The 27,738-nt window shown below is 34.7% G+C and overlaps 1 protein-coding gene and 1 long non-coding RNA gene across 2 annotated transcripts in view; both read left to right on the top strand.

The window, feature by feature from the left end:
* The window catches only part of LOC121386497, a 46,874-nt gene that overhangs the window by 6,119 nt on the left and 13,017 nt on the right, over nt 1-27,738 (top strand). The window contains exons 2-5 of the mRNA XM_041517414.1: nt 486-587; nt 9,115-9,432; nt 17,411-17,529; nt 21,782-22,016. Coding sequence (XP_041373348.1) covers nt 536-587; nt 9,115-9,432; nt 17,411-17,529; nt 21,782-22,016 — 724 coding nt within the window. The 5' untranslated portion in view covers nt 486-535. The remainder of the gene's footprint in view (nt 1-485; nt 588-9,114; nt 9,433-17,410; nt 17,530-21,781; nt 22,017-27,738) is intronic.
* On the top strand, nt 7,818-8,873 carry LOC121386498. The gene is made up of 2 exons (XR_005959667.1): nt 7,818-7,992; nt 8,435-8,873. It is a non-coding gene; the product is annotated as an uncharacterized LOC121386498 (long non-coding RNA).

The following is a 27,738-nucleotide window of genomic DNA, read 5'->3' as shown; positions in this document are numbered from 1 at the left end:
CACGCTTCACTTCTGGAATAACTAGATAATGTTTAGTATTATGTGACTGGCAGTTGAAATGTTTTGAAAATATTAATTAGTGTGTCACAGAACCAACACGCTTCACTTCTGGAATAACTAGATAATGTTTAGTATTATGTGACTGGCAGTTGAAATGTTTTGAAAATGTTAATTAGTGTGTCACAGAACCAACACGCTTCACTTCTGGAATAACTAGATAATGTTTAGTATTATGTGACTGGCAGTTGAAATGTTTTGAAAATATTAATTAGTGTGTCACAGAACCAATACGCTTCACTTGTGGAATAACTAGATACTATTTATTATTATGTGACTGGCAGTTGAAATGTTTTGAAAATATTAATTAGTGTGTCACAGAACCAACACGCTTCACTTGTGGAATAACTAGATACTATTTATTATTATGTGACTGGCAGTTGAAATGTTTTGAAAATCTTTTCAAATTCTGTATATTTTGTTTTCAGGATTATTGATTGTCGCTAAAACGTGAGAACCGAAGTACTGCATTATTGCAATGTATTGGATCTCAGTGATCCTGTTCCTTATGTGCTCGAAACATGTGCAAGGTCAGTGTTTGACTTTTGTAAATAAAAACAGAAACCATTGGCCCTAATTCCTGACGAAATAACATACTTTGAAATATGTTTCTTGATAACATTTCTAGTATATAACGGCAAAACAAATATGTTGTACAACTTAACTGAAATGATATAAAACAAAAACACTAAACTGAAGTCTGATACCGTGTGTTGAATATATGCTCCATTTTAATTGTTTCATTACTTCTTTAGTTCCCAACACGAATTTAATAAAAAAAAAAATTTTTTTTTTTTTTTTTTTTTTTAATTGGTAAAGTCAGTCTTGCATGGTCTTCAACTAACCTCATAATTCAAAAAAATAAAAAATGTTCAGTGTTTCTGCCAGAAAGAAATTTTTGGGCATGGCACTATGGAATTGAGTGCAACCACAGTCAACAGGGGGTATGGGGGACCTCCCCCAGAAAGAAACTGGGTTAAGTTTAGGGTTAGGGTTAAGAAAATCATAGAGTAATGATGAGAGTAATTAATTTTGTCAGAAAGTTAACTTTAAAAAAAATTAGGGGTATGGCGCCATACCCATTTTACCCTCTGGCAGAAAATCTGATTTTTATTTATTTTATTTTACATTCACATAATAAATACATTACGACAAACAGCTGCAAAGTTCAGGACAATGGCACTTTATTCAACATCATACACAAAGTATTTTTTTATAACACTGAAACAATCAAAACAATAAATTAAAATACAATAAGAAGAATACAGTACATGACATTACGATACGAAATACATATATATGACAATTGACATATGACATTTTATATACATGTACTGTCACAGATAGTTAAATATATATATCTATCAAATCACAGGTTAATTTACTAATACATGGTTCATACTAAATACATTCACAATACACATGATATAACCCAATATGTTAATCATTTATAATCAATCCATACTAATTAATCCATTATAACGTCACAAATATATACATATATAACAACACTATCATGTACATACCAAGTGTGTGTAACTAAGGTTGAAACACCTAGCTGGCCGGTAACTGACACATGCAGTCAGAAGTAGATAACGAAATAGAAGAATAAACCACCATAAATATCGTACAAACTCTGCAATCCATGTAGTACATAATTATATTAATAGCAATAATAACAATAGCATAAAATAAACTTCTGAGATAATATAAGCTCTTGCTCTCAGTTGACTATATCACATCATGCAGTTAACTTAACGTTAGTATTTTGTTATAATAAATCATAATATCAATTACATTACCATTTAGACATTGGAACTTAATTTAATATGCGCTATCTGTTAATTAATTACTTTAGATAAACATACCGTATTTTTTGGCATATAAGCTGCTACATTTGTACTGTGAATTGCAAGGTGCGGTTTATAAATCAGTGCACTTTATTTATACATTTTACGGTAACCGCCATGTGTATAAACTGCATCTTTTTTTTATGTCTCATAATAATAATATAGCATACCAAACGACTCGAGATGAACTATTACGATGTAATCCCTCTTTATTAGTAGTCAGTAAGGCTAGAAACAATGCAACACGTGTCTATTGTTATACTTACGGTGTCAAAAATAGACTCGACTGTGAAGTTTCTTAGTTTGATTTCTGTCATATGTATTGAACATTAGTAGTGCATCAGATGAGTTTGTCTGATGTTTTAAAATGAAGTCACTTGCCTCTTTTTATCCTATGTAATCTTGTTGTAGTTTGTAGCAAACACACCCTACTTGCATATCCAGTACAGCAGATAAAAAGCCAGTGGCAACCTAAACAATGTCACGTGATACAAATACAATGTCATGGCCATTTGCGGCTAATATATTGCAAAGCCGGACCTTAACAATGACATCAAAACAATGTATTGATATCTGTAACGCCTCTATTTGTTACCTGTTTGTAATGTTTTTGATTAAAATGTCAGAATTTAAGTTCAGTATGAAGCTTGCGAATTAAAATCACCTTATCGGAGTACCTGTAATGTTTGTATTACATGTCGACATTCCCAATCTAATTAGCCCGCTATACAGAACATAACGTTGTTGTATTTCATTATATTACATATATATATATATATATATATATATATATATATATATATATATATATATATATATATATATATATATATATATATATATATATATATATATATATATATATATATATATATATATATATATATATATATATATATATATATATATATATATATATATATATATATATATATATATATATATATATATATATATATATATATATATATATTTATTGGCAAATATATATTGTTTAAAAGCCATCGTTTAAAAGTTATAAACCAATGTTGAAACTATAAACAATCAACAGGGCCGTGCTTAGTTTCAGTTCACTGCCACTGGCCTATATCCAGCTTGACTCGACCTAGTTTGAATATGTAATGTTTGCACATGGCACGCCAGTTAGATTGCAGAGAAGCACGTGTTTACAATAGATTGTACTAGTAATTTTTACTTCAGCACTTTTTCAGTTCACACTTTGTAATCACACTGGAACAAATAAAATGTTATCATTTATTTTGTTATTTTTGTTTTTGCAACTAATGCAAGATTATGAACAATGCATTAATTACCAACTTCTTGTTCATAATAATATTTTCGTAAAAATAGCGGGAGGTGAGACCAAAAGGGAAATCACTCTATACCTATGTCTGGAAAAAGTCCAAAAATAAACTTTGAGTGCTTGGCCGAAAAAACATTCTGGTGATTTGAGCACTTTAGATAGGCTGCCAAAATAAAGTGTATATATATATATATATATATATATATATATATATATATATATATATATATATATATATATATATATATATTAAAACTAAAATAAACATAAGTTTGGAACAGGAGCCAAACATATTTTAAAGTCCGACCTAGAGACGAAGTGTCTCGGAGAGGATGGTAGCGGAACTCATGGTGTTGTAGTTCTGAAAGAAATCACCCAAGTTGATATAACATGTTGTGAAGACATCGCTGTAATCCTCACGTAGGACCAGCTTGAAGATGCGATGGATAACTGCACTGTTCATGTCTGGTTCCAGGATCGCCTGTCGATACACCCCATTTTGCTCTGCTGTCAGATAAAACATTTGGGTTAAAGCCACTATTTGAAGTTGGTATCTCCCTTGATCTGATGGTGTTGGTTGCCACAAAGCTTCCCTGGAGGGGCCGGCCATCTGGCAGGGATTTGTGAAATCCCCCTGGACACATTTCAGGTACTTCTGCGGCAGCTTGTCACACACCTGGACACATTGCGGGTACTTCAGCGGCAGTTTTTCACACACCTGGACACATTGCATGCATTTCAGCTTGTCACACACCTGGACACATTGCAGGTACTTCAGCGGCAGCTTGTCACACACCTGGACACATTGCGGGTACTTCAGCGGCAGTATTTCACACACCTGGACACATTGCAGGTACTTCAGCGGCAGCTTGTCACACGCCTGGACACATTGCAGGCACTTCAGCGGCAGTTTGTCACACACCTGGATACATTGCAGGTACTTCAGCGGCAGCTTGTCACACGCCTGGACACATTGCAGGCACTTCAGCGGCAGTTTGTCACACACCTGGATACATTGCAGGCACTTCAGCGGCAGTTTGTCACACCTGGATACATTGCAGGTACTTCAGCGGCAGCTTGCCACACACCTGAGCACATTGCGGGTACTTCAGCAGCAGCTTGTCACACACATCGTCCAAGGAGAGGACTTGTTAGTTAGGTGGACTAACTGCTTCCGTAGTAATCACATGACTGGTCTTCACCGGCACTGGCGCTGCTTTAGAAGGTAGTAATCACATGACTAGTCTCCACCGACGCTGGTGCTGCTTTAGAAGGTAGTAATCACATGACTAGTCTCCACCGACGCTGGCACTGTTTTAGAAGGTGGTAATCACATGACTAGTCTCCACCGGCGCTGGCGCTGCTTTAGAAGGTGGTAATCACATGACTAGTCTCCACCGGCGCTGGCGCTGCTTTAGAAGGTGGTAATCACATGACTAGTCTCCACCGGCGCTGTGATATGTACTATCCTGTCTTTGTGATGGTGCATATAAAAGATCCCTTTCTGCTAATCGAAAAGAGTAGCCCATGAAGTGTCGACAGCGGGTTTCCTCTCTCAATATATGTGTGGTCCTTAACCATATGCCTGATGCCATATAACCATAAACAAAATGTGTTGAGTGCGTCCTTAAATAAAAGATTTCCTTCCTTCCTTATAGGCATTTTAAAGAAAGTGTTGAATTAAGAAATAGCTGGAAAATTGTGAAATAGTGTCCGTAATTCATGGTGGCCACTATATATGCAAATACATACACTATCTAAATTATGATAATTTGTAGATGGCCCATTTGTCTATCTTGTGCTCAAATTCCCCGACTTTTGGTTGAGAACATTTTATTTTATAATTTGTTAAATTACAAAAGCATCCTCATGTCCCACCGAAATTTAACAAAGTTTGACCAAATAGCCTTCGAGATGTACGCAATATATATAATAAATAATAATAATTGTACCAAATACAATAGGTCTACTGATGCTAATCACTGGGAGACTTAGTAAAATAAGATAAGATCAAGAAAGAAATAAATAAATCATTTGTGGATAGACATGTAGCATTGATTAGCAGTTATGTTCGAGCCCTGTTTTGTATTTCTGTTGATCATCATGTACACCCTACAACAGATGCCCTTTTCATGCTAGGTGTGCTGCTAAATAATCATTCAATTAATTAAGTCCTGTAACAAAAATGGCAAAATTCTAAGTCCCATAACTGGAAAGCTGCCCCAAGAGTAATTTGGCACAGATTATCCAGTTTTGGAAGTCCACTGACAAACAATGTACTGAAAAGACATGAGAGAGTTGGTTTAGGTAAAAGGTAATTGAGGGAGGGTACGTATGCTGGAATACAAGGAAGATAGTATTAATATATACATGTGTGTGTGTGTGTGTGTGTGTGTGTGTGTGTGTGTGTGTGTATATATATATATATCATGACTGTAATATCAACAGGGATCAACCTTAACGGTAGTCCGGTAGTCTGAGACTACCTAAAAATTAACAGGACTACCTGAAGCTGCAAACATGTACTCCGTCGGACCACCTGGAATTTAAAAAAACAAATATTTAGCACAAATGTAATGTTTTGTAGAATATGCTGACCTATTTCAAAACGGCAGAAAAAGAGGCTTGTTCAGAAAAATAATTGTATCACATATAACATGATTGGTCGTCCCCCCCCCCCCCCCCCCCCCCATCATATCGCATACATATACAGAATGCGAAGCAATTTTTTTTTTTTTTAACTGTTAACGCACCCTGACTAAACTGAACATGTGCAAGTTACACATATATTGTAGTCAATGCGGTCATCTGCCAAAATACAATCATCTTGTATTTGGAACATAAACGGATTCCTCGCACATTTTCATAGAATGGTAGTGTAATTTACCAACATCACGTCGGAATGAAAGAACTGTGAAGTTGACCATTCTCAGCAAAACAATGATTATGTATCGATCGCCAATTGTCGCACGTTTTCGTAAAACGTATTCTGATAGAAATGCTGTTACAGAAACGCCGATACGGTGCATATTAATTTTCACGGAGTTACAAAGATGTCACTTATTCCCATTTTAACGCAAAATGGCTTGAATGTTGCAATCGACTTTTCATCTCAGATTACATCATTTAATAACATTTATTATGTTCGATTTATTATCTAGCATTAAATGAATGTTTTGATTGAAACAATTATAAAAAATACACATAAATAATTATACTACATTTCATGTACAGTGCCATATACTGTCACTTTATCAATAACCACAATGAATAACAGATCGTTTAAAACATATAGTTTAAAAAAATATTTTTACAATAATAGCTAACATATTTTATTAAGGCAATACAACCATAATATTATTGTACATTTTAAACTATGTTATCAGTGTTCGAGATTAAAAAATGGGGGCAGTATCCCAGTTGGATACTAACATTTCAAAATCTGGTGACCCACCTGTGAATTTAGTATTCCACTTAATGAAAATTCATAAATAACATCGTCAAAAACTTGGACGACACTGTTCTTGTTCCCAGTCTATTGCAACGCCGCAATCGCAATCGCAGAATTCGTGAAATTTGCAATCGAACGGAATCTATTTTTTTAATAATACTAACATAAATTAATATTTAGCAGTAATTTATAAGTGATTCTGGCATTATTAATGATAAACCTAATTATATCAATTTTCTGCAGATTTGGATCAAATCAATATCTCAAATAAAATTTGAAGGGAGGAAACATCCAACAGTCCATTGTAGCATTAGACTGGGAACGAGCTTGAAAATACTGTTACTTAACTTCACCAGTAAACGAAGGAAAAAAAAAAAAAAAACCCCACAAAAAACAACATTATATGATATCCCGGTGGGATACTGGGTTCTTGAAGTCTGGTATCCAAAATTAAATTCTAGTATCCCCGGGATATCGGGATACCGTTAATTTCGAACACTGGTTATCTGTTATCTGTTATTCACTGTGGTGATGAAATATTCTTAACTCAACTGTAGTTGGTAGTCGAATGTTTTGGTTTCGCATGACGTAACGGTAAGTAATTTACAGGGCCGGTGCCGGATGGGGGGCTTGTAACTATGTTATGTTATATGTACTAATCATTTTAGTTTTAATTGGACTGATAGATATTATAATTCATCTCTCATATTCAATCAATGTTATATTGTTAACTTCGCATTGTATTTCAATAAAAAAAAGAGTTTTATTTCTTGATATGCCATCTGATTCAGTTACAACTACATGCATATATTATGTGATATAAAGGTATTTTTCAATATAAATAACCTCATATTTAACAGGTCAAGCAACATAATTTGATATAATACCAGTGTTAGTTCCAGCCTGAATATTAATTTGATGTGTTTTAGTATGAATTGATATATTATAATTATTAATAGTATGCACTGAACATGCATAATGATTTACCCAGTACTGTCACAACCGTATTTTATTGTACATAAGTTGTGGAGTAGCGGTTGTGTAGGTTATTTGAATATTTTATTTAGCCTATTACTCGCAGTTGTCATAATTTTATGGTACCTTTTCACACGTGCAGTCAAATACCCTAGCACTTGCAATGGTTTGGTCTGCAGTGGCACAGCGTGATTGTGGACTAGTCCATTTTCGTTGACACTTGGTTAAAAGTGCTGGTCAGGGCTATTGTTAGGGGAACCCAGAGCTGTGATGCACACGGTGCACGGGCAGTGATACATGGTGTGTGGACACGTGTCACGTTTTGGAACTAGAGAGGTTTCCTGTGAACAGCTGGGGTAAGTAGGGTTTTGTTATGTATCTATGTTTATATTATATTATACTTGGAGTTGCATTATGTTGTAAGTATTTTATTTTAACTTGTATATTAAGGAAAAGGCGGTAATTTGTTAGGAAATTGTATAGTTTGGCAGTAAATATTGTATGTATACTTATAGTAATAATTGTTAACACTGGTTAAAGTAAAAATGGTTGTATAATGTAATTTGAATAGTTGACAACTTTGTACATGTATAGTTAATGGGCATAGTGTATTAAATAAGAATTGGCCGTAGTGTTTTGTAAATAGGTTGCACTAATAAATGGCCAATGAAAAGTACTGGAAATAGATATTTTTTGTGGAAACCAGGTTATATGCCAGAATCCTGTAAATCAAGGTTTAGTTATTTTATTATGGTGTAATCATGGCAATTGTATTATTTACCATGTTTTTATTGTCAGGTCAGGTGTATTATTGTGAGCTGGGGTGATGATGGGTTACCAGCAGCTTGTTGCGTCACCGTGGGGACTGATACCGATGGCCTCGTTGATAGTGGAAGAGTGACGGTCGGATTTATTGAGTTGGGGTGATAATGGTTACCAGCAGCTTCTGGTGTCACCGTTGACCGACACTATAGATGGCCTTATTTATGGAACAGAGTGACGGCGAGTCGAGTGTTGCAAGAACAAAGCAACACTGTCGATGAACTTGACCTGGACTTGGTTACACGTATTTGAAAGGGGTCTCTATTCCAGAGACTGATAATTTACTGGTGCTTGGTGCCTGGTGTTATTATATATGAACAGTATTACCTTATTTCCAGTGAATTGTTTATAAACCACCACTAAATATTAAGATTAATAATTATTTATTGATTCTTGGTGAAATACAAATGTAAAATTATTTGTTTTTGTTTTCTGTTGGGAAATTGTGTGATTAAGAGCCCTTGGTCACTCTTGACGTGACAAGTACTAAATTATCAAAATAACAAACCACAGCATAATTTTAACTTCAAATTAGGCATATTACAAAATATGGACCACCTGCAACTTCAAGGGACTATCTGAAATGAAAGCTAGATAGTTCTGTTAACACCGTGAAAACATGGCGACGATCTAACCCTGTATCTATATACTTTCAGGTTTTGCCATTCTCGAGATAGTGTCATGCATTTCAAACTGGTTTGATGGAGTACCATTAAGTTTGACGTGTGTTCACAAATCAGGACAAATTGACAGTATAGCCAGTATTGGAACCACAAAACCTATGGTGCAGTGTAATTCACGTTTTGGTAACTGTTTTACAAATGATATTCAACGCTATGGTGTTGTGGGAGTTCCTTCAGTATCTATGACTATGCTGATTCACAGTTTTAAGAAAGGCAGAGATGATACAACATGGACATGCCTAGATGGCACTCCTACATCATCACCAGTTACTTGTCATATTGCTTTATCAGGTAATTATTAGTGTACCTACATTTCTATTCATATTATTGCCATGCATTAGCCGACCCCTTAGTTTGACCCTAAATATCTACCTGTGTAGTTCAAAATCATCCTCCTCATGTAATTATCAGCCAAGGTAATCTTTTCACCACCTGTATGTTGTATGTTCAATAATATTTTCAATGAATACCTTTTTTTTTAATTTTTAAAAACGTTTACAGGTATGTTTACAGTTATCTTATATACAGTTACAGAAAAATAACCTCCACTGATTGGATTCGAACCACGGACACTCAGAATGATAGTCCAGCACTCTACCAACCAAGCTACTAGGGAAATTCCCACTAGCTACTGCCAGTAGGAGCACTTAATTTATAACAATACTACTACATCAGGGTATCCACGTGACAGGGAAAATGGTTTTAAAAGATTCCCTTCTGGGAAAATTCAGGAATTTGAAATTTAGGTGTCATTCAGGGAAACCCCTGCGCGTGCTGTAACCTCACCGTGGTGCAGGGGTGTAACATTCTCTTTGAGAATGGCCAATACAGCACAAATTGAAGTTTAGAGTAAAATTCGGTGTCTGTAAAATTCTGTGATATTTGTATTTGTATTTTTGCACAGTTCTTTACACTGTTTTTGTTTAAACCTTGAATTTTTATATTGATGTTGATCATCACTTTATTTATTTGCATTACCATAGTTTGACACCCAATAGCCGATGTATTTTTCGTGCTGGGGTGTCGTTAAACATTCATTCATTCATTCATTCATTCATTCAGGGAAAATACAAGGAATTTGATTTGGGTGTAATGGATTCTGGAAAAATATCAGGGATTTTTGTTGAGTGCTATATTGCATATACATGGATATGTATACAAATTCATATAAAAATGTAATAAACCTTATATATTGGTGTTTTGGATTCCTTTGTTTTTTTTCATGAGGGTATTGAATGATAGCTACTGGTGATTTCTACTGTATGTTTCAAAAAGTATCTTATTTATTTTTATCAAGAAATTGTCTGGTCACTTTATCAAATTGTACCACCAAGGAAAATGTCATGTTTATAGCACCCATAAGACTAGAGAGTAGAAGGTTATACCAGACTTTATCTATATACAGTAATGTTATATTTGTAAACCATAATCTTTATATACAGCATGTAGCATTTACATGAAGTTATAATACAACATAATTATATGCCTAAGGACCACATTGAATATTTGTGGGTTTTTTTTATGACAAGACAAGATTAACAGTAACTGGAACACTGCATGGACAACTAAAGTTTTAAAAATATTTATTTATTTATTAGGCCCTATTTATTCTTTTTTGTCCACCATTTTAATTATTTCTGCTTAAATTCAGACTTGGCCTGTTTACTTTTGTTGATTGTCCGTCGTCCAAGGCATGGTACTTAATATGTTTGATTCCAACATTCAAACGAAGTACCTTATGACTGCGCATAATAAACCATCATGAATTTATAATAAAGATACCATCCTGAGTTTGTACCATATTATCAAGCTGTCGGCTAGTCTAATCTGTTATAAATAAAACTTACATGTTGCTTAGGCTAAATAATCTTGCTTCAAATTTAAATAGCTGTATATGAAATACAATTACATTTCTGACCATTCTCAGGTCGGTAGCAACCGACTGTAGCCCCACGTTTATAAGCTCGGTTTAAAATATGGTTTTTGCCCCCCTCCCCCTCCCCACCCCCACCAACTAAACTGTGTCCCTCATTACAGATTGTGCCCCCTCCGATCCTCCAACTCCAGATATCGTTCATGCGGATCTCATTCTGATGTGTTATAGTACCGTAGCTAAAATTTCATACGTATCGATAATTTAATTAATTTTATTCTAAATACCGAACAAAATAACTTGGTGAAAAGAAATCGCGACAAGAATCCTGAATGTATTTATTCTGTATAATGATTTATAAATATTTAAATCATGTTAAATACAATAAATATCTGCATACATACACGCACGCACATATTAATATTATTTCAGCCCATGCATATCCGATATTTATTGCGTACGAATGCGAACCGATGGTTTCTCGGGCGTTAACAACCAAATATTTCGTGAGAAGCAATAATTGAATAGTTCACAAATGTGTCCAGTAAGTCTTTGTTGGATGTCGACAGAATTTTTTGGTTCCCTACTGATAGAATAATTAATCATGGAGATATTCACATTCCTATTGCGTGGCCTCCCATTGTCTATGCCCCCCAGCTTGTACAGAGGGCTATTTGTGCGAGATATCGCGTGAGTTCGCGGTTTGCGTCCTCGAGTTAACCCGCAACGGGCACATGTGCATTGGAATGAGAAAGAGGTCTATTGTAATAAAAGTCTTTAAAAATATTGTGTTCATTCTTTCATCGGTCAACTCAGTATTTTGACCTTCCTTCTGAAGTTACTTTTATTTATATTACATTTCAATTCAACTTATTTTCATGCTTATATCCGATTATGGTTCAAGCATGCTGTCCTGAGCACACATCTCAGCTAGTTGGGCTGTCTGTCCACGACAGAGGGTCAGTTAAAAACTAGCACCTTCGACCATATTTGTTAATCGTTATTAGCCTAAATGTCCCAGATGGTTTTCAGCCTACATTTAATGTTGTATGATACATACAATGTGAGTCTAAAGTAAACTTTTTAAAACTGGGGTAATTTAACTGTCAAAGCCTGCACGATCACTATCAATGCTGATCATGTTTTACTATGCACAGTTAATTAATTAATTATACAAACACACAGTTTTAGTTAAAATACTATAAATTTTGTGTCATGGACAGCAACGTGATCAAACTGATTTGGCATTTTTATCGCATTTTATTGTCTTTGACTGCTGTGTAAAAGTCTTTGAAAGTGGTAGTTAAACATCTTTGAAAGTCTTTGAATTTGTTTAGTCTTTAATGCTATATGAACCCTGAAACCAGAACTTAGTTAGAGAATCATAGCCTACCAAGTTTCATGTGTGGCAAATCAAAACTTCAGAAAAAACAAACTTTCGGTTAAATTTTCAATTTTACTTCTAAAAATAATAGTTTAAAAAACTATTCAATCAAATCTCTAGAACAAATGTTTTTGAAATATTCATTGTTGACCTTTAATTTTAATTAAGAAGAAACCAAAAAATGAAATACATACATGTATGTATGTATATATATGACTGTTTATAAATTTCTCTGATTATGTTTTCATAATCCAAATGGTAAACGTTTCATGTATGTATATGTGCATGTTGAGGATATTAAAGCTGGATGATCAACTTTAATAAAACATCAATCAGACTGATTTGTTCAGTACATGAACTGTTACAACATGTATGTATCTGGAGATAACTGGAGATAAATGAAAACATCCATTTTAATTGTGCATTTTGTTAAAACATATTGTAACCCTAGTGTTTTTCCTTTGGTGTTCTCTGTAGCATCTGAACAAACAATAGGTATTCTGACTGTAGAACAGTTTACTGTAAATGATATTAACAGGCAATGATTGGGCTTATAAAAATGAATATGTGTATTAAGCCAAAATAAAAGCTAAAAAATATTTTTCATTTTGCTGTTTAAAGCACTGTGTGAAGTAAATTAATTACTCTTAGTCTGCCAGAAGTAGAGATACACATCCTTTTGATAAGACAGGTACAAAGTTATCAGGTGACAACTCCCATTCTCCTATATACATTCTGTTGCCCCAATTAGTGGAGCTATGTAATCCCTTTGTAAGGTAATATCTAAAGACTTCCAGTGTTTGTGAATTGCACAAGTTGATGAACATTACATAAATTACTTTAGTTCATTTAATCAAAATACATATACATATGGTGCTGTTCAAGTTGGTTTTATCACACAAACTGTTTTAATGTACAGTGGCACAAATGTTCCTCTATTACCGGAAATTATATAATAAAAAATTACAACTTATTAATACTTCCAAGCTATTAATTGATCATATGGATTTAAAAGCTTTAACATTTGCCTTGACATAAAAAAAGAAGAAAACTAATGTTTGTTGGTAATGGAGGGACACCACAAGTATATTTTAATTAATTACTACTAATTACTTATAATATTTAAATGTAAAACCATTGAGCTAAATATGTAAAGTAAAGTATATTTTACTAGTTAAAGTTGTCTTTTAGATAATGTTTTGCTGTCTAGTACTATCTAAAAATATGATTTGCTAAAATGGGCCTAGCTATCTTATGAATGGTTAGGTGTATTTTGGAAACTAGACATAAATAGCTTTCTGATCATACCACACACGTTACTGAATATTCACAAATATTTTATTTTCTCAAATGTGGCAGTTCGCTTGAACTTGCTCAAAACAAAACAACAAGACCAAACCTTTATGTGACAAACTAGCTATAATCAGCAATAGTTTGAACTTTTAGTATAGTTGTATTTACCAAATGAAATGCCTATGTACATGCATTAACATAAATACATATAATTTATCAGCCAAGGTCAGGTCAGGTCATAGGGCTTTACGTGCACACACCTATCAGACAAAGGAATTTTATCTTTTTTATAATGCCGCCATTTTGTCTGATTTGAAAATCCAACAATGACTAATGCATGGTTTTTAAAGGAAAAACATGAACTGTTAAAATAAAAAATAGGTGCTACATGTAGATACTCACCAAATTAGTTTTCCTGTATGATAGACTTGTTCCACGGACATGAGGTATAGTCTTAGCTAAACACATGTGCACAAAGAAATGTCCAGGTGCGGCCATTTGGTTTTCTTCTTTGGTTTCCTCCTACTGGCTGGAGACCCACACAGTGGTGTCTAAATAAGTCCTTTTAAAGTTGCACCATACTCGCTAAGATGGCAAGCCTATTAATTTCAGGATTTTGCACCTCTCATAATAATCCCTCGTTCTATCTACATTTCTGATGTCATTGTTTGTGGGGTTTTTAGTTAATTAACTTTTTTATGTATGTAAATACAAATTGCCATTAATAGATAAAATAAATCCATACTGTAATAAACATTGAAATGGGGCTTACCTCCCCCTCCCACTGCCCTGCAGCTACAATTTCACAGATATTTATTGTGGCAGGTGGTGAGCGGGGAGGGTCTATTTAAGTGAGGAGGTAGCTTGGGATAATTATAATCATATAGCATCATGTGTATTAATATTAACTAAATTCTGTTACATATATATGTTTGGTTGTTTACCCGCTGTTCCCCATGAATTTGTTATATCCTGTGAGAAGTTATGAATTTTTTTTTAAATAACCATGGAAATGTTTTGGACTTAGTTTTTTCCCCGTTCACTTGGGACACATCATTTCCTTTGCAAAAGGACTATCTCCAAACTAATATTTCACTTATATTTCACTTATAGAAACAACAACAAAAAATGTCTAACTCCAGTTCACTTATACCACTGATAATTTAGTCACTTATAGGTGAAATGTATGTGGAGTATATGTGAAGTATCAGTTAATCATTCTTTTCACTTATACTTATACATACTGATACTTCACTTATACCAATATATAGGTAACTTATAGGCCACTTATAAGTGACGTATAAGTAAAGTATATTCCACTTATAAGTTTGTATACGTCATTTCCGTAAGGGTAGGTGGGAAAATGTTTGATGCCAGGGGCTGGCATGCATAAATCTCAGCTGAAGATTCACAAACAACTGTGGTCATCGGCTATGATTGCTAGCTGTTAGCGGATTGCGCATGAACTGGAGAGCGGTTAGGGGACGTAACTCTGCATAATTTTTCTCGCTAGTTTCTAATAGATGCTATAACCGGGTCAATAAAACAATGTTTTCAGGGCTTGAAATTAGTTGGCTTGACTTACAACCAGCATCGATTTACAGTCAGATATATATATATATATATATATATATATATATATATATATATATATATATATATATATATATATATATATACAGTACTTTCATTGTATTCCAGGATCCCTAAAACTATGAGTTACTAGATGCAAGAATTACTTTTCTGTACAGAATAATCAGGATGTTATTACCATTTTGGTAACCATATTGGTAGCCATATTGGTAACCATCTTGTATTTAGGTGACCCATTTATCAAATCTGAATTTTGGTGGAACCAGTGTCTTCCTTGGCTCCTAAAACCATGGGATAGATGCAAGAATTGTTGTTATAACCAAGCTATATATTCTTGATTTGTCCGCCATCTTGGATTTTTCAAATTCCTCCAGGGTGCCCGGGTGGCACCCAGTGGATTATTAATCAAGATCTACAGAGTCAATATTCGCAGAGAACAACTATACACCAAATCTTTAACACTTCTACCCCAAATTGGCATTTGGCAACTGGACTATATAGAGAGCGTTATTGTTTAGAACCCCCAAAAAGATTTAAATAAATTTTGCACTTTGAGCACTATTATTAGAAAATCTTAAACATTAGTAATACTATTTGAGTACGATCTTTTTTGTCCATGCCTCAACTAATGAACGTAGACGAAATAACAGACAATTCTTAAAAACTTCTGCCAGATGTGCAAATTTGTTCACCTATCTGCCTTACTAATACAGTGTTAGATATCCATAATGAATGAAGTTAAATTTCATATTAAAAAAACATATTATTATGTTTTAAACCCATACAAACTCAGAAACCTTTTTTTGAAAAAGAAATCCATTATAAATTAAAATGTTTCTTTACAAATTACAATTAAATAATACAGATTAAATATAATGTTTCACAAAAAAAAGCTAGAACAGCCAATCTATGCAGTTTGACGTGCATTGTATCTGACGTAATCGATATTGCAGTATAAAGATACTAAAACCATAAAAGGTAGTACTGCGCATATTTTAGTAAATTAGTCTGAGAGTGGCAGTCTTCTTTATGGCGATGCAAGAGGGATGAACTCTCAAGTAAAGGATTTTCTCGGGGATGGTTGTTCTATAGACAAGGCACTAGATAAGATTGATGGAATCATCCACAATTTTCCCAAATACCCATACAATTTAATTAATTACTATGTTTTTTATATGGATTTTATATTTACATGCCAATTAATTGACTTTTGGAATAATTCCTGTAGTAATGGACAATTTGATTGATAGTGTGAGTTAAAACTACAAGATAAATTTTGATTTTGTCTTAGAATAAAAATCAAAAAAATCAAGTGTCTACAATACGTTTTGAGCTATATTTGTTTACAGCCCCAGACCAAAATCGTAGAAGCTGAAACTTAGTCTGGTTAGCCTATCCCTGTCAAAATATAGAACACGTTCAATAATATCATCTCCTGCCAGATCTGTAGTTCGTGCCAGCAGAGACGCGGTGTCTTTTGTCACATTCGTCATTTAATTCAGTTTTGGTTTGTTTCTTTTTTAGCTGATAGTACCATACTCGCCAGACTTTAAAATCGATGGTCGCCCAATGGATTACCTTTGTAAAATTATTGGTCGCCCTTAGCCAATAAAGGTCGCCACGGGTGACCGGGCGACTACTAATCTTCAACCCTGTAACATGGTAATTAATAACAGAAAACCACCTTTTATTATGAGAAAATCAGTTTAATGCAAAATTTCATGTTCTCAAAGACTGCCTGTTTGGAGGAAAGTTAAAGTTTGTTTTGTTTAATGACACCATGCACTAGTGCATATTGATTTATTAATCATCGGCTATTTGATGTCAAACATACATGTATGGTCATGTTAACAGTCTTAGAGAGGAAACTCGCTACATTTTTCCATTAGTAACAAGGGATATTTTATATGCACCATTCCACAGACATATGATAGCACATACCACAACCTTTGATAAACCAGTCGTGATGCACTGGCTGTGACAAGAAATAGCCCAATGGGCCCGCAGACAGTGAACACTTTACCACTGGGCTATGCCCCGCCCCTTTATAGGAAAAGAAACTTAATCATCACTAAGTTTTTTATTAGATGTCACTTTATTTATTGATCAAATGTTTTCTTTTACAGAGAAGTATGTTGTAAAAGATGAACATTTGACCAAACTAGAGAGGATTACTTTTCCATTCATAGTGTCTGTGACTGGCAACTGTACTTACCTATTACCAAACTGTACCTGGAAATACAAGGTATGTGTGTGTACTGGTATGTCGTAGGTATGGAATATACCACACAAATGGCCATTAGATACCATGTTTAAAATGTATCTAATAAGGTTTCAAATACATTTAAACGTCTTTTCCATTGAAAGCTTATAGCCATTGCACTTTCAGTAATTTATGCATTACAGTGTAATCAGTTTCTGGTTAACTTAAACTGCATTCAAACTTACACTTTAAACTAGTTTAACTAAACTGGTACAATGAAACCCCGCTATTAATTGCGACCATCAGCGGGACTTATTAAACGTGGTCTTAATAGTGGGGTGGTCCTAAAACCAAATTACTAACATTATCATTCAAAATGATGATTGTTCAGTAAATATTCATTGTAAATTTTACGTCCAACCGTTCTTTTCAGTTGCCATCAGTAATGTGTAAACTAATAAAATTACTTGGCGATGACAGTGTACATGTATTAACATTTACATTGAAATGCAAGAATAATCAAGTGTCAAACCTGCTTAATTTTTGTGTGAGCTTGGACCGTTCTTTTTCTGAATTATTACACAATAGAGATTAACAACAGTCTGGACAAATAACACCCTACCGACGTTTTAGGACATCCACTGCCGTAAAGGTAATACAACACTTGAATAGTGCTCTACAAAGCGAGTAAAATACTAACCATAGCGACTAAAACAAATTACCTTGCGTCTAAAAGATAAAATCACATTTCAGTCTTTCGTCGGACTGATGATCTACCCACCACTGACAGTTAAAACACCCACATAGCCTCTGGCTGGGTTTGAACCCACTACCTCTTAGCCATGAACATGATGATCATCCACTTAGCTATTTAGATGATACTGGTAATTACTATTAAATACACGACCAAAAATATTCAATAATTAAATTAATTAATCTTTGTTACACTAACGGTCGATGTTGAAAAACTAGTCGACTGTTAAAGGGACATTCCTGACTTTGCTGCATTAATAATTGTAAGATGTTTCCGACTAATAAAATATTTCTACGATTAAACTTACATATCAAATATATTTTCTTGTTTAGAATATCAGTGTCTGTATATTCAATGTGTTTCTGGTCATCTTAATATTTGTAAGAAGCCCAAACTGGATTTTGTCTTCAAATAATTGTGTACGTACGAAAACAATGTATTTTAGGAAATAAAATGGACTTTAATGCAATACAAATATTAGCATGATCAGAGACACGTTTAATATACAGTCATTAATATTTTATGCAGACAAATATATTTGATATTTGAAGGGTTGCCCCAAAAAGTCCCTATTTTTTTTATGATCTAGCCTTAAAAAGCCCTATATTTTATAGGCAAGATCATAAAAGATCCTAAATTGGGCCATATATAAGCCCTGAAATCGATAGACATTTTTTTTCTTCAAGAAAAGTGCCAAAAATTCATCGATATCCACTTTCATTTGTTGATCTATATGCTCGCTCAAACGTTGGTGTGTAAACGATGCCAAAATGATACCAACAATTTATTCGTAAAACATCATCAATGTTCGGTATTGTTCGTAGTTCTAAGGATTCATTCATAACTTTCAGGCAGCGCTTGATTGGTCATTCTAAAATGAAACACGTTTCTAAAATACTAATCAAGAGTCTTAATCTCAGTGCAAACTAAATAAAACGGAATATTCTTAAATTATCTGAACTGAATCAGACATTTATGACTATGTGGATTCAACGTATTTATTTTTATCAAAATGTGTGGGACAGTTCACTGTCGATTCCGTTGGCCCGCTAGAACACTCCCATTATTTCGTCGAGTTAGAAGGTAAAATGTGCAAATGGCGGATAGCAAATCTTGGTCTGGTGCTCGGCCCAAAATGTCCCAATTTGGACATCTTGGGCAACTGGGACATTTTGGGCTTCAACAGAGAACCCTTCTCATATGGGAGGACCTTGTTACATATGTGAAACAAGTTGAGGAGAAAGTGTTAAGCAGACCAAGCAACAAGTCCTATGAAGTAGTATCATTAAAAATAAGAAACCCATTAATCAAGCCCAAACTTTCAAACGGATAGGCCTATGACACCCTTTCTGATGACTGACTTGTCTAACATAATTAGAATGCTCATAAAATTTTTTTTCCTGAAGTCTGATGTTGTTGATGCAGCAGAGGGGTCCAAGATGTTCTCCATTGATCTGGATGATAAGAAGGTATATGTCACTTATTCCAAACTAGAGTTGGGATTTTCTGCTGAAAAAAGCAGTAAAGAATGCAGTCAAAGAAATGTGTGTGAGTGATAAATAAGTTTTGGAGTTCAGAATATATAGTGCCGTGTTTTCTTTGTGAAATTGTTGAATAAATTGCTAGAAAAGTGCTCTGTAACCTATTCTCTTGTGAGGAATCTATCAATGCTGAACCCGAAGAAAATGTCAAGTAGCAGTCTGTGTAACTCTTTAAGTTAAAACGTACACAAGCATACATAGTAAGGTGCAATAGGATTCTGGAAAGAGACTGTGATAAAATCATCAGACAATATGAATAGTTCTTGGAGAACATTCCCTCAATTGGTTTCGACACGTTTTCAGGATTTAATTCCTATGGAGACAGATTAGATGATTTTTTCTGCCAGCACATGTCTGAAGATGAATATGTTAAAATTATGGGTGTTGTGAACATGTGTTTAGTACTGTAATATGGGCAAGCTGCAGCAGAAAGAGGTTTCTCGGAGGTAGACGATTTGCAAAAACAATCACTTGTTGTTCAACGATTAATTTGTGACTATGTGAAATCTGTTGGTGGTATTTTGAATGTTCCCATTATGAAAGAACTACTTCAAAGTGCTTCTCTCTAAAGACAAAGGTACGATGCATGCCTGCAGGAACAAAAGGACAAAAAGAAAACAGTCAGAGAAAAGGCAGAGAAAACATCTAGAAGATTCTATAGAGGAACTAAAACATCAAGTTAAACAAGCAAAACTAGACACAGAATCCCTGACTAAAACAGCTGATGAATACTGCATTAGCGTAGAGAAAGAAAGGAACCTGTAATTTGAAACAAAAATCAATTGTTTAAGTGAAAGGGCAAAAGAGAAGATTGCATTTTCATTTCATTTGGAGGTTAAATTGAAGCATAATCTTGATGAATTAAAGAAATAAAGCTTTGTATTCACATGAAAATGTTCCTACATTTTACTTACATTGACCCTAAAAAGTAACTAAAAATACCCTAAATGTAGGTTTGAAATTTCTGTATGAACCATGAGCCATCTTGAACACCATCATGACTATTTCAAAATGCTCAATGATACCAAATTACACCTCTCAGATCCTTACAAAACAATAAAAAAAACCCCACAAAGAACGTTGTGGGTACCAATCTACAAGGTTTATAAGTACTTTAGTAAACACTAAAGCACGGATTTCTCAGATTTATCGACTACCTCAATGATAAATGTTAAACAGCGTGATAACTAGCTAAAGCTACCCTATTGAAAAGTCCATCATGCATTTTTGTTCTCTCCTTGGGTGTACTAAAACAATTATAAACTTTTGTTTGGTGCCTTCAGATTGAGATAGTACCAATTTTTGGTCTGGCTCATGGAATATCAGACAACTGGATTAATGTTTGAAAACAAACATTTTTGAGTGGGTACATGCTTTATAAATACATAAAATAAAGCTCATATTTGTATTGGTAAGTATTATTTTTGTGGGTTTTTAATTTTTTAAGTTAATGTTGATTACAATTAGGCACAAAAAAAGAGTTGTTTACTGACAGGTATTTGTGGCCAGCTGTCCTGTATGTATGTACATTATTCCCAATAACTGTGTTTTTCTGACCAAAAATAAAAAACTAAAAAAAAACTGATTCATATCCCAATATTTCGTTATTTTCATTGTTGATGCTTCGGTTCGTATTTATATGGATATCCAGAAAGACAAGTTGAGACAGCGCCAAAAGTTCCGTTATCTGTAGGATTACAGGGGACTGCACCATTCTTAGGGGCTCCTAATACTACCCCGGTGGCCAATCCTGACCTGTACGATCGGGGTACAGGTTCCAGGCGGTATCCCCCGACTGCATGTGTGGTTTAAAACCCACTGCAACTCGCTTTTGTTTTTATTTATTTGAAACATTTACGATCCTCAAAAATATGTACATGTATACATATTCAAATGAAAGTGAATTAAAACTGTAGCAAGATAACTGATAACAATAGGAACAGTACTGCATGTATGTTATATTTTATTGTTTGTAAACTGTTTCACTGTTCCTCTGCAGATACAGGGCGAGTCTGAAGAAAGAGTACCGGATGATCTAACGGACATCACCAACACTAGTGCATCTTGTAATTCAGGAGACCAACAAGCAACTTGCACCTTGAAGTTTAACTCGACCTCTGTGCCAGCAGAGTTTGCTGGAAAAAATGTGTCTCTACGTGTGTCGATTACCCATGCATCGTTGATTGGAAACTCAACTCCAATAGAAATCATCAACTCAGGAGTGATTTTCCCAGGTAAATAGTTTCACCTGTTAGAGCCAGAAGGTGCTATTTTGATCTAGCTCTAGATTTTTTTTAGTCCCCTACCGGTCCAACCGGAGTTGACTCCAGCTTGTTTTAATTATTAGTTTAGTTGAAAGTTTAAAAGTATTTCCCCAAATGTTAAAAGTCTTAGCCAGAATGATTCCAATAAATACCGTATATTGCGGTGTATTAGCCGACGCCTTGTATAAGCCAACCTTTTAGTTTGACTCTAAATATCAAGTACAAAATCATCGGCCTCGAGTGTAAGCCGAAGTCATCTTTTGTCGGTTGTACATTGTATTGATTTACAAAATACTGTCAAAAAATAGACTTGTGCTTTTCTTTTTCATTATATATTTTTCCCTTCAATTATTACAGACACTATAATCATTATCGCAATGCTAAAGTCTTCCATGTCGTGCAAAAATAATTTAGCACCGACAAATCAAACTGGAAAATAAGCAATTCAAGCTGTAACAACATATCACTGCACATATGTAATTAAATTATTCACTGGGAAGCAAATAATAAACTCACTAAAGCATGTTTAATCCCAGTTTTTCCCACACACAGAAAAAACGATTCTGTGTGCCATGGTTGTTGTTAACACTAGTGCAGGTGCCAAACTCGTGTGATCCAATCAAATAAGAGCTTACACAATTATATAGACAGAGGTGTCAAACAAACTTGGTGGAAGGTTGGAAAGAACATGTTTTTACATTGAAATGCAAATAAAACAAGTAATTTTTTATTATTATTCATCAAACTATTAATGCATTCAAGAACAAAAAGCTACATAATATTGCAAGATGGTGTGTTTTACTTATACTGTGCACAAATTAATGTTTATAAGCTGCAAGGGTTTAATCAAATTTGTAAGTCGTGGTCGGGAGTGTTTTCGATTGGAATTTTATGAACCAATGTGTTGCCTCCGTGTATAAGCAGACTCTCTTCTTTTGGAAAGTATTTTTATATAGACTTCAAAAGTCAGCTAATTCATGGCAATATACGGTACTATTTAAACAGCATTCATAGAAAGCCATTGATTTTGCAAATATTATTTTTCAGGCATGAAAAATCACAACTTTTATTTGGATCATAAAACGTCGTCATAAAAGAAAATTGGTTGAACATAACTGTTTTCAATCCCCGTTGAAGACAATATCAGAAAGACAACCCATCATTCGTATGTTGATACACCTTTATCACAGGGTTCAATCCCAGCTGAAGACCATATCAGAGACACAACCCATCATTCGTATGTTGATGCACTTTTACAACAGGGTTCAAACCCAGCTGGATACCATATCAAAGACTAGGGGTGCAACGATACGGTCAAAACCGTATTGCGATAAATTGCGATATAAGAAACTGTATTGCAATATGTATTGCAATATAGTTGATATTATTTAAATTTAATATTTATGGGTTGTTTTTGTAATGAAAACAGAAGCCATAACTTTTTAATGATCTTTATTAGTTTCAGCTGTCAGGCTAAATATTTTAGGCCATATTTTTATTTTTTAACACAATACTAGTCTACTAGAACACCGGTGTGACGGTGTCAAACTATTTATAAATTGTCGCATTCGGAAATCCTTACTATCGGGCTTTTCCGAGGTTATTAGCCGAGGTATTTTGAACGATCGGCCGAAGTATTTTGAACGATCGGCCGAAGTATTCAGAGTTCAGTGAAAAACAGCAAAGTGTGATTCTCATTTGTTGGTTTATTTCTTTGAAGATGATAGCCGTAGCCGTATTCCAACGTAAATGAACAATGAATGATAATGTGTAAGTAACAAAACATTTATTTGTAATTATTGTTAATTGGTTATTTTCATTGGACTTTTAACACGTTTTGTTTAGAAGTTAGAACCAAGTATAACCGACCTATCACTTAGTATGCCAACAAGTAAGCCGACTACGCTTGACGTGATTGTTACATTTTCTGTCATCACCAATTAATAAAATGATGTGGTTTTTGTTTGTTTGTTTGTTTGTTTGCCTATTTCAAGTCAAATAACATACAAGGAACAAAAATAGCGTATACAAATCGCGATACGCAAAACTGTACCGCGGTTTGTATCGAGCTGATCAATTATCGCGGTATACCGGTATATCGGTTTATCGTTGCAGCACTATCAAAGACACAAGCTAACATTCGTATGTTGATGCGTCTTTATCACAGGGTTCAAACCCAGCTGAAGATCATATCAGAGACACAAGCTAACATTCGTATGTTGATGCGTCTTTATCACAGGGTTCAAACCCAGCTGAAGACCATATCAGAGACACAAGCTAACATTTGCATGTTGATGTGCGGTTATCAAAGGGTTCAATCCTAGTTGAAGACCATATAGAAACGCAACCCCACATTCGTATGTTGATGCACCTTTATCACAGGTGTGTCTAAAGCCTTTTACCTTGAACACTATGCTTATATATTTACATCATCTCAGTCACCTCATGCATTGTCAAGATGTGCCAATTTATGTGTCACTATAGCAATATAAGGGGCCGTGGAGGCGCTGGAGGTTCCGTGATTGGCTTTGGCGTGTGTAGGAGACGGCTGCCTTTTTGGGTTCCTGCAGTTCCTACTTCGGTTGACCGAGGTAGAGTGCCACATAGATATCCTTTGCTGCAGTGGCAGGATCGTCAATTCCTGTCCACTCTGAGGGTCGTCCTTGTGGGTTTCAGGAGATCCTGTTTGAGAGCTTTCTCGCATGACTCAAGGATGAAGGATGTCTGCAGTTGGGATTCTGTTGTGACTCAGGTACGGAGGCTTTGGTACCGCCGGATCTGGGGGATGTTTCTTCTGAAGCAGATTAATACCATATGTTTGTCAAACATTAATTGCTTTGGCACTTCCAAGTCTTTGTTAAATAATGTGATTTATAGATTGTTTTGCTTCAGTCATTAATTAAGGGAAGATATCCTAGGTGTTGGTGGGATTTCACAATCCAATCATTCAGAATGTCTCAAAGGGTAGGGTGTGTCATTAATAAGACAAAATGGTAAATTAACATTGTTCTACACAGATACATTCTTCTGCCAATATGGGGAGAATGCATCATTGTCACACTTGAAGGAAAGTTTGGAATGTCTCAAAACTTTGACCCACATACACACCTCACATTTGCATGCAGCAGTATATGTGCATGGCCATTTACTAGGTATATGCAGTCTTCAGTGCACATACGCACACACTGATTGTATCTGACGAGTTACAGTCTCCGGTTACGATTGATCTAACATGCCATGAATTCATATACCATCAACTGGTAAAGATACCGAGAAACATGCAGCTGAAAACTATATTTAGTCATAGGTAGTTTTTCACCAGGTAAGTTTCTCCCACATTTTTACAATGTAAACTGTTCAAAGAAAAAATCTGTTTTATCATACAGTCGCAACAAATACCATACACAGCTCTAATTGCTGTAACATTCCCAAAGGTTTTAAGTAGTCCTATATAGAGACGTATTGTGTACCTTTCAGAGTCCCATCAAACACCACACACAACTCTAACTGTTGTTTTGTTCCCAAAGGTTTTAAGTAGTCATATATGTAGACGCATTTTGTACCTGTCAGGATGATTAGATAATGTCACCAAATTATCTAAAAAAAATGTAATTAAAACCTATAGTTATTTGCAAACAAATGATCAAATTACTAATAAGAGGGTGTACTGTAGTCCAAAGTGCTCATGATTTTATTAATGGGCAAATTTGTATCATAAAATTTGCCAGTTCATTTTTCTATTTTCTTATTTTGGTAATTTCGTCTGTTTTCGTTGTCGATAGAAATGGATATATTTTTTTCTTTCCTTCTTTTAACAAAGTGAAGAATTTTGGCACTATAAACCAGCCATCAAAAGTGCAGTTTGGTGGTGGTGGGGGGTGGGCGTGAAATGAGTATATAATGTTAGCTTGGATTTTTACAAATGAATAATTATATAAACACATACGTCAAGCTTGCACGAGTCATATCTCTATAGTATAAATATGAACATAAATAAATACAAATTTTAATATTAATAAATTCACACCGTTTTTTAAGAGTACTGACACGTTTGCAGTTGCAGTCACGCACACTAATATTTGTTTGCAGTCTTATTCGCGCATCTTTGAGTTTATTGCATATAAATAGATAATGACACTCATCTTGGATATGTATACCTACTGAAATCTTACTTGGCTCAGTTGGTCTAGTATGAAATAAATTATAACATCACATTCCATGTGGTGATTCACAAAAACAAATGTTTATGTTGCCTATTCATGTTATAATATTCACTTTAATACACAATTATTTGCTGTTCAAAGTTGCATGATACAAATTTTAATATAAAAACATGCTATACCATTAAGGTACAACTCAACATCTACTAGTACTAACACGACTGTCAGTTGGTCCTCCATTTCCTTCTATTGTAAGCTTTTCTTCCAGGATGAAATGTACTTTCTAACAGCATCAAGAATTCTTTTCAAGCATTTCAAGATATCCTTTTTAAGTTCTTCTACCATACACATGTCTGACCGACCGCCTGTTGACTGCCTTGGAAAGAGAACGTTGCATACTGAATAGTCTATAGGGTTGAATTTGGGGTACTTAAAGCGAGAGTAAAGTCAAACATGAGTCTTATGTGTTGGAAAGATGCATACCCGGACCACCAACACGTACTGACACTTTAAGAAATGAAAAATACATAATTTTAGAGTTAATAAAAAAAAAAACGTGATTATTCCTGCTATCTGGGGGCAGCTAACTTGGGATGGCGGTGTGTCATGTTCTGTTACTAGGTCACTGTGACCTACTTTTCATGGTCTACTGCACCTAGCAGTAAATCCTTGTCTGGACCATATATTGCGTACATATGCAAACGGGACCATCAAACCACATGTAGGAACAACTGGGGATGGCAGTGTGTCGCGTACTATTACTAGGTCACTGTGACCTACTTTCACGGTATACGGCACGTAACAGAAAATCGTTGTCCAGAACATATCTTGCATACAACGTGGGATGGTTTTTCGTCCATCCCATTACAAAACATTTCACATAATTAAAATTGAATCATACCCATAACATATTCTTTAGTATAGATATGGTTTCCCGTCAAACTCCTGATGGGCGTATCATGTACCTCACCGGTACTCTTGTTTACATAGTTATGGTCCTCGAATTTATGAGGGCGGAAAATGCATTTAGCCAGTAGTGGACATGTATTACTTCAATAGTACTTCTAGAATGCCTGTTTACATTGTACTGATTGTTGACTTTAATTATATTGATAATTATTTTTATTCACCTTTAGTGTTAACCTTAAGACTATTGGATTAACTGTAACAAAACTAGGATGATTAGGTACAGTTGTAAAAGTCATCACGTTTTTGTGGTCTATGACTGAAAGTATATACGGGCGTATCATGTATCTCTTGGTTGTTGTTTTTGGTTTTGGTTTTTGGTGGGGGTTTTTGATTGTTGGTTTTTGGGTTGTGGGGTTTTTTTGGTTTTTTTTTGGGGGGGGGTGGGGTTTGGGGGGGAGGGGGGGGGTTGTGGGATTGTTTTCTTGTGACAGTATTTTATAGCAGTAATGTGTCTGTAATTATGAAGAAAATATGTAAGTTTAGTTCTAAGTGTCCTGAACAGAAAAGTAACATTTGACAATTTCATTTAAAAAACATTAATCAAAATAGCGGAGCATATAAAT

Source organism: Gigantopelta aegis, chromosome 12 (genome assembly GCF_016097555.1).
Source record: "Gigantopelta aegis isolate Gae_Host chromosome 12, Gae_host_genome, whole genome shotgun sequence".
Taxonomy (NCBI): Eukaryota; Metazoa; Mollusca; class Gastropoda; order Neomphalida; family Peltospiridae; genus Gigantopelta; species Gigantopelta aegis.
Note: the sequence above shows the minus strand (reverse complement) of the source record. Positions and strands in the feature narration are given on the sequence as shown.